This window comes from Ammodytes marinus (genome assembly GCF_949987685.1).
Source record: "Ammodytes marinus genome assembly, chromosome: 23".
Classification (NCBI taxonomy): domain Eukaryota; kingdom Metazoa; phylum Chordata; class Actinopteri; order Uranoscopiformes; family Ammodytidae; genus Ammodytes; species Ammodytes marinus.
In genome coordinates this window covers 20,212,744-20,221,440 of record NC_137227.1, presented here as the reverse complement: position 1 = coordinate 20,221,440, position 8,697 = coordinate 20,212,744, and the positions used below count along the sequence as shown (strand labels likewise).

Sequence of the window (8,697 nt, the reverse complement as noted above, 5' to 3'; positions counted from 1 at the left end):
TAAAAATCTGTTGAATATTAAGCAATTGCGTGAGTTTTAGGGTATTACAATAAATTGGTAAGTAAGTCAGAAATGTGCTACTATTTTTAAAAACATATACAGTATAATAATCACAAGAGTCCTTTTTCTAATTTGAGCTACTGCTCCCCAAACTCTCGCTGCATGTCCCTGGTTGATAAGATAGTTAGTCTATCTACAAATACATGTATGTGTTTATTTAGGGATGAGCGCACACACACACATTGATACAAGTAAAGTATGAGTAAGGGGGGCCCATTGACAGGAGGTTTTCAGGGGCCCAGCCATTTGTGTCGGCGGGCCTGGTTGTGGTGGCAGGAGTCAGGGAACTTGTATAACTTATAATTTGACCCCTTATACAGTATGCCTTGTTGGCTTCACACCTAGTTGTAGTAATGTGTTAATCACAAAATAAATATCAATTTGTTCTCCCAGGAATTGTAGAATCGTTCAGCCCAGCATCCATTTCATTTGAACTCTCAAAAAATAATCTAGTCTTGAAGAGCTTTTTTAAGTTTGAGTTACAGTAAAATGATTTCCTTGATGAATTCAGGTGTCTCCATATCAGCTAAATGTAGTTCTTTAATACAATTATGCATTAATTTCCTTTACTTGTTTGTGTGCCATATGGTTACAAAACATGGTTTTGATATATTGTTGTACAGTTTTGGCTGGATTATTTTACCTGAGTCGTCCTGCTACTTGTGTCTGGGTGTTGTTCTATGAATTGTGAAAAGTATTTGGACCCCTCAGGTAAAACAGAAAACAGGTGTACCTTTTCTTGTTCTTCATTCTTATAAAGTTGACAAGGTAATTACTCTGTTGTTTTCCTGAGTCTACAAATAGGTTTAAATGTCTTAACGTACATTTTTGTGTTAAAGAATTTCCCTTGGGGGACAATAAGGTCCAAAGTCTTTGACCTATGTCTTCAGGTTGACACCAGCAGCCAGGTACAATTTGAAAAATGTTCCATGAGTTTCATGTCATATACCGAACATACTGCATAGATCATACCCAGGTGTCACACCATAAGGATGTCTGACCAGTTCTTTACTGCACCTCAGGGCATAGGCAATATCTGTGACAGTGACCTTTGTTGTTGCCTGCTCCTGTGATAAACCTAGTGAATACTCAAAAAAAAACAATGTTATTTTGTAAAAATCTGTTGAATATTAAGAAATTGCGTGAGTTTTAGGGTAATACAATACATTGGTAAGTAAGTCAGAAATGTGCTACTATTCTTAAAAACATATACAGTATAATAATCACAAAAGAGTCCTTTTTCTAATTTGAGCTACTGCTCCCCAAACTCTCGCTGCATGTCCCTGGTTGATAAGATAGTTAGTCCATCTACAAATACATGTATGTGTTTATTTAGGGATGAGCGCACACACACACATTGATACAAGTAAAGTATGAGTAAGGGGGGACCATTGACTGGAGGTTTTCAGGGGCCCAGCCATTTGTGTCGGCGGGCCTGGTTGTGGTGGCAGGAGTCAAGGAGCTTTAAACTCCTGTGTTTTTTTGTTCCTTTATTGCTTGGTCATAGACCACTTTGATTCGACTTAAAGTTAATTAACAAATTGGTCGGGGTGGTTTGAGGTGCAGACATGTTCGCATATACCTTTTTTTTCTCTCGCGGTCGCGTATATGTCATGTGACTCGAGTGTTCGCGTGTGACATATCTTGCACATTATTTTAGTCTGTTGTGAGTCTGAAGCATTTTCCGAAAACACAATTATTTTTACCTTTCCTCTCGACCAAAGGCTGACTTACTGCCGTCCTCCCAAGTTTTTCAAAATACCCGGCAATGCGCCTCCTACTCTCTGAACCTGAAAGTTAACTATCAGGTGAGGGCGGGGCCGAGCGGAGCTCACGGCTGAAAGGGTTCGCTGCATTTAAAAGCCTGCATGCGTGCGGAACAATGACAGTTTAATTACGATTATTTTGTTTTCATGATTTAGGGAAGCCGTAATAGTAATCGAAATTGAAATTCAAGTTATTGCCTAGTCCCTCAAAAGGATGACTTAAATTGGGCTGAATTTAGTGAGGTTTTAAATGGCTATATTTATTCTCAAATTTTATCATTTTGGAACTGGTGATTTTCCTTTGGCGCTGGTTAAATCCTCTTTGGGGGGCGCCGAAAATTTCTCTATGCAGGAAAAACCCTTCCCACCTTGCCTCGTGTGAATGTCGATAGTTAGCCTGCTAGCGGTGTATGAATGTGTGTGTGAATGGTAACGTGGGAAAGGGAAAAACAGGACTCCCTTGCAAAAGATTATTCGGTCTCAATGGGATATACCTGTATAAATAAAGGTTAATTTATTTTTTATTAAAAAAAATACAAAATTGTGGACTTACAGAAAGTGTGCATAAAGGATTTAAAAAAGTCGGCAAGACAAACCTAAGCCCGCACAGAATTAGGGGACACGCATCTCAGAGTCCACGAGTGTGAAAATTGAGATTGGGTCTGTGGGTTTTCACCATGCTGCCCCAGGCACCTATAACAAGTTCTTCGCCTTACAGAGCCAAAATACATACCGGGCGCTGCCAAGGGGATGGTGACAGAAACCGGTTAAGTCATAAACTGTAGTGTGGGAAGGGCCAAAAGTCATATTCTTAAAGTGTATAAAGAGGGCCTGATGTTAGAGTGAGAGCATTCCCTGACTGGCCATCTGACTCACAGGATGAAGACCCTCAAGGCGCTGCTTCTCTTGGCCGTAGTCCTCTCTGTTGGTGAGTACCACTGCAGTTCATCTGAACACACTGTACATGTGAATGGACATATCTTCTACTGGAATACTGATTGTGCTGCTTGATGTGTTTTAGACCACTCTGTGACTGCAGACCCCATTCCTGGTGAGTACAACTTGATAAAAGCAGATCATCTGTAGGCACTTGTTGTGCTAAAGACAAGTGTGAACAAGACAATAGTTTGGGTGACACTAGGAAATGGCAGCAGCAGTGAGTGAAAATAACAAAACAAAAAACAGGCAATTTATTTATTAGGAGTGTGTGTGTGTGTGTGTGTGTGTGTGTGTGTGTGTGTGTGTGTGTGTGTGTGTGTGTGTGTGTGTGTGTGTGTGTGTGTGTGTGTGTGTGTGTGTGTGTGTGTGTGTGTGTGTGTGTGTGTGTGTGTGTGTGTGTGTGTGAGATCTCTAGACATATCTTCTACTGAAATACTAATTGTGATTCTTTGATGTGTTTTAGACCACTCTGTGACTGCAGCCCCCTCTCCTGGTGAGTACAACTTGATTTAAGCAGTTCATTTATACGTACTGTGGATGTGAACAGACATACATTCTACTGGTGTACAAACAGAATTCTGATTTTGCTTGTTTGTTGTGTTTTAGACCCCTCCACGGCTATTTTGGCGGACACGATTGGTAATGACAGCAGTGAGTGAAAAAAAATAATAATAATAAAAAGAAATGGCAATTTACACATTATGAATGTCTGTGTGTGTGTGTGTGTGTGTGTGTGTGTGTGTGTGTGTGTGTGTGTGTGTGTGTGTGTGTGTGTGTGTGTGTGTGTGTGTGTGTGTGTGTGTGTGTGTGTGTGTGTGTGTGTGTGTGTGTGTGTGTGTGTGTGTGTGTGTGTGTGTGTGTGTGTGTGTGTGTGTGTGTGTGTGTGTGTGTGTGTGTGTGTCTGTGTCTACGCACTATGGCTGTGAACAGATATATCTTCTACTGGTGTGCAACCAGAATTCTATATACACATATAATGTATATACATAACATTAACAAAATTCTACACATATAATGTATGGTGGAACAGTAACAGAATTCTGATTGTGCTCGCTTGTCGTGCTACAGACCCCGTTACTGGATTGCCCCAATCAATCGACCAGTTTGGAAGTATGATAAATTGTGAGGCTGGGAAGTACTGGTTCAATATCTTGCATATTCTTAACTATATCGACTACGGCTGCTTCTGTGGACCAGGAGGCAAGGGCAACCCTGTGGATGATCTGGACAGGTGAGGATTTACTTACTCTGCTTCATACTCAGACGACTTTATAAAATGCTCCAGTCTCTTTAAAAATGTGTCTTGTTTGTTTGTCTTCATCTGTAGGTGCTGCCAAGTGCACGATGAGTGTTACAAGGCTGTTAAGAAAAACCCTGAGTGCCCTGACCTCCTGTGGGAGGGCGATGCTCCTTACTTAAAGTCTTATAACTTCAGCTGTGACAGGAAAAAAAAAAAGGCCACCTGTTACAGTGAGTACACCGAAACAAAGGGATTTTCATGCTCAATTGTTCCTTTTCCAATACTATAGTTTCACTTGATGTCTCATTGTAAATGTAGCAGGGGTGAAGGACAAATAAAAATAGTTTTTTAGCTATAAATGTTCATGAGAAAAACTGTTACTATTACAATCTAACAATGCACTTCTCAGTTTATTTAATGTCATAGCAACGGTTGTTGACAGTGCTCTCTGCTTTATCTTCCTCAGAGGAAGCAAACGACGAATGTCAGAACTTTCTCTGTGAGTGTGACAGGGCGACCGCCGAGTGTTTTGCCACCAAACCTTATAACAATGACAACTGGAACCTGGACCAGAGCCTCTGTGAATAAGGACAGTTGTATCAAATTGAATTCACACAGATCAGAGTGTCACAATTTCTGTATGGAAACACAGTGTCATTTTGATGACCTACCGTATAACTATCCATCATTCCTTCCATGTGTAAATTTACTCCTGTTGGGTTTGAATTTGGAAGTATCCTGAAAATAAACATTATTACAACTGAATCTCATTCTCTCACGTTTTTTCCTGAATAATCAAGGGTATCTGTAGCGGCTCCCCATTAGCCACTAGTCTGCATGTCGTTAGGTGTGTGACGCGTGCCTATAGCCTACAGTTAACAGTTGAAACTTTGAATGTCCACTCGTTCTTCAGCGTTTAAATGCTTACTTTTATTTTCTTAAACAAATGAAGGTGCGACTTGTACAACTATTATTCTGTTAAACTGAGCTCCATGAGCACGGTCGAAAATATTTGCCTTCTGGCATGCAAGCACCTGGCTAGTGTGAGTGCGCCTGATTAATAGCCTTGCATCCGGTACATTGTGCTGCCACCAGGCGGTCGAATTAGGCATGATATGACAATACATACAAACAAAGAAAAGGGGTCAATGGCTCTTACAGTATAATTTTAACTTAAAGTTACCATAGAAGATACTATGGTTTACCTTTTTCTCTCCTATTCTGTATGAATCAATCAGTAGTACAGTGTTGCATAGACTCTGGCATGTGACCCTTTGTCCAACATGTAATATTTGCTCCAAATGAAATAATAAAAAGTGAATTAAATTAGTAAATCAGTAAGTTCTGGTGAAAGCACCCCTCACTCCACATAGTGTGAAGCAAACAGGGTGTAACCTCTTTGATATTGTTTGTTCTTGGGAAAGACACTTCACCCACCTTGCCTCGTGTGAATGTCGATAGTTAGCCTGCTAGCGGTGTATGAATGTGTGTGTGAATGGTAACGTGGGAAAGGAAAAACAGGATTGCCTTGCAAAAGATTATTCGGTCTCAATGGGATATACCTGCAGGGCTGTACAGTGCGACAGTTTTGATCGCATTTGCTACTGAAATTGATCACATGCAATGATGAATACAAGTCCACTCGCTGGGCTATATGTTTTAAAGTTTGGTTTTAATTAACAGAAGGACATTTACCAAAACATTTTATTATTATGAATATAATAATGATATGTATACAGAAAATATATAGATATTAATTTTATGGGGAGAAATAATTCTGAATCAGCAAAAAATTACAATTGGCAGGTTTAGATTTAGTCTAAATTGCAATCAGTGCACCCCTATTATTTTTTCTACAATTATTACTGCACACACTAGGATATCATATTAATTGAGAATTTCAAATGAGACCAAGATGACAGGCTAAAAGGTAATTAGAGCGAAATGCATGGGTTAAGGTTATGCAAGTTTTCGATCATACTTTGTGTGCTACTGAATTTATTTTTGTGCTACTGATTTTTTTTTGCTTGCTAGCACCAGTGCTACCACCTAAAAAAAATAAGCATACAGCCCTGTATACCTGTATAAATAAAGGTTACATTTTATTTTATTTATTTATTTTTTTTTAAATACAAAATTGTGGACTACAGAAAGTGTGCATAAAGGATTTAAAAAGTCTGCGAGACAAACCTAAGCCCGCACAGACTTAGGTGGCACGCATCTCAGAGTCCACGAGTGTGAAAATTGAGATTGGGTCTGGAGGTTTTCACCATGACCGGAGACTTGACATGTTCAGTCTTTGGGGACTCCTTGCAACTGCATCAGCCACGGTGCAACTGTCAGTCTACACTGCTGCAACTTTCCCCTGCGACGTTCTAAAACCGTTTCCTCTCGTCGCAAATCTTTGGTGTAGACGGGCCTTTAGTTTCTCCTCATGTTGTTTCCTGAACAATCAAAAGTATAATCTTAACTCAAGTTTCTAAGGTAGGTATTAAGGTCTACCTTTTTCTGTCCTAGGCCATCCTAGTGTAAAGTCTGTGAAAACAGAAACATTCCACCCATATTTTATAGTTTAGTATCATACTATCAAGATTTTCTTTTGGGTGGCTTAAACTTCAGCCAGCCATTGATTAAATGCCATGGTTTTATAATTTTAATGTCAGCTCATTCAAAATGTACAAGTACATTTTTGCAATAAAAATATGAGTTACTGATTAAATTATAAATAGTTAATTTTTTTCTATCAGAAAATGGGATCCGTTTTTTTTTTTAGCATGTACGTATGTCAGCGGACTTCTAAATGATTATACAAGTAAACATAAGTCACTGGCTGCATTTTGGTCAAAAGTAGTTTTTCCCATAATAAGTGTATAAAAACAAACATACAGCAGGTGTGAGGACAAACTGGGAGTCTAGCAAATTAACTAAAATCTTAAAGCTGAATTATGAGGTTAAAACAATCTGTAAATATGTATTAATTTATAGTTTTAGTAAAATTCAGAACTGCTTTTTGTTGAGTATCTAAGAAGCAGCATGCTAGAGTAATCCTAATAGCATCACTTCACATTGATAAGTGCCACTTTTGAAACACAAGAGGGCGTCACAAGACAAAGTTTAAGCATCAGATGATCAGGATGGAGAATATATTTTGTAAGAGTGAAACTGATATAAAGATACAGCAATATCAGAATAAAAACATGAAGGAACAAAGTGGCTTGAAGTTTAAAGTGTGTATTCTGCTATATGCAGCTATAAAGCAAGAGTCAGGCTATCATTTCAGAGATCTAAGTCTAACAGAGAGGAGCTGTCAGAGGTCAACATGACACCTCCCCTTAGCATAAAAAGAAAAGTTGGCACAATATAGTGATTTAGAAATGTGCTTTTTTTTCAGAACTAGTAGCCACATTTTGTTATTTCCAGTGATTTTATTTAAGCTAAACACATGCATAACATTTGAAAATAAGTGCAGAACTTGTGAATTCATATTTTAAATACCTTGGATACTTCCAGAGTTAATTTGAATGCACCTCCAATACAAAGTAAGATAGAAGCAAAAGCAGCCACATCTGATGCACATGTGGACACAATAATATTCTCACTAGAACGATAGCCGAAGAAGAAGCGTTAAACAGATCCACAATTGTTTGACTACGTTACACTTTAATGTGTCAAATGATGATACATAATTTACTATTCTTCAAAAGTCGTTTCTACTATTTTAGATAAACTGAATTACACTTAGGGTGGCAATTTGGCCATGGACAACCCAGGACACACACCAAAGGGGAGAGATGTCCTGAACTATCCACATAGTCATTGTGATGCAATCAACTAATGCTACTGTTGCATAAAAGTGTGTGGTGCCACTGTAGTCAAGTGTATTGGAGACAAGTGACTATTACTCTTATTGAATTTAGACTTTCTTTTTAAAATTTAAAATTGTATATTGAATTATCCTTCTGCTTATGCACAATAAAAGGAAAAGACGACTATGCAAGAAGAGCAAAGTATCTCTTTAAATGCTAGAAGGGATCACCAAACTGATGATGATCAGTTTGCGGAATTAACCCATTAAATTATTCCCATTTGATTAAATGTTTATGAATGCCAATACTTAACACACACAGGTATACCAACATCTATCCAAACAGATAATACCAGAGTTAACTGTTCATTAACTATTGTTGTAACTTGTGTTTCAAATTAGACACCCGAATTGGAAAGAATGTGTGTCTTAACTGGAAAATCTGGGTGCTAAGCTTTCCAACAGAGTCAAAAATATTGCACGTGCAACTGCATAAGAAAAGTGAAAATACTATAAATTACATTACATGTATAATTACAGTAGGCCTAAACAAAAGGAAGAGAGACGTACTGTACAACATGTCGCACACAGTTGGAGAAAGCACATTCAAGCAAGCACAGACAATGACAAAGACATCAAAGCAGTTTATATATAATTAAAGCAATACAGAAGAGACAAGGGTAAAGAATAGTCGCAGAGGCCAAGATGAAAGCACATACAAGACATAACATGGAGGCAGGCAGGAGAGATGTACTTTAATCTACTACTTCACTAGCCTACTACACAGGGATATTAACATTTCCATAACTTACTGAATTGCAGTCCAGCCATATACTAGGTATTCACGTAGGCTTGAGATAGTTCATGTAAATTACTTCTGCAGCACG

General features: G+C 38.4%; 1 protein-coding gene across 2 annotated transcripts; it reads left to right on the top strand.

Annotated features, from left to right (window-relative positions):
- The first annotated feature begins 2,651 nt into the window (after positions 1-2,651).
- Positions 2,652-4,698, top strand: LOC307269374 (phospholipase A2-like). Of its 2 annotated transcripts, none has more exons than XM_080052337.1 (7): positions 2,652-2,754; positions 2,848-2,877; positions 3,229-3,258; positions 3,372-3,416; positions 3,834-3,996; positions 4,093-4,235; positions 4,472-4,698. In XM_080052337.1, the coding sequence occupies exons 1-7, from the start codon at positions 2,706-2,708 to the stop codon at positions 4,591-4,593; spliced, it is 582 nt and encodes a 193-aa protein (XP_079908463.1). In that variant the 5' UTR covers positions 2,652-2,705; the 3' UTR covers positions 4,594-4,698. The 2 variants fall into 2 exon arrangements, with proteins under 2 accessions (XP_079908463.1, XP_079908462.1); XM_080052336.1 differs by having other exon boundaries at positions 4,051-4,235.
- The last annotated feature ends 3,999 nt before the right edge of the window (positions 4,699-8,697 follow it).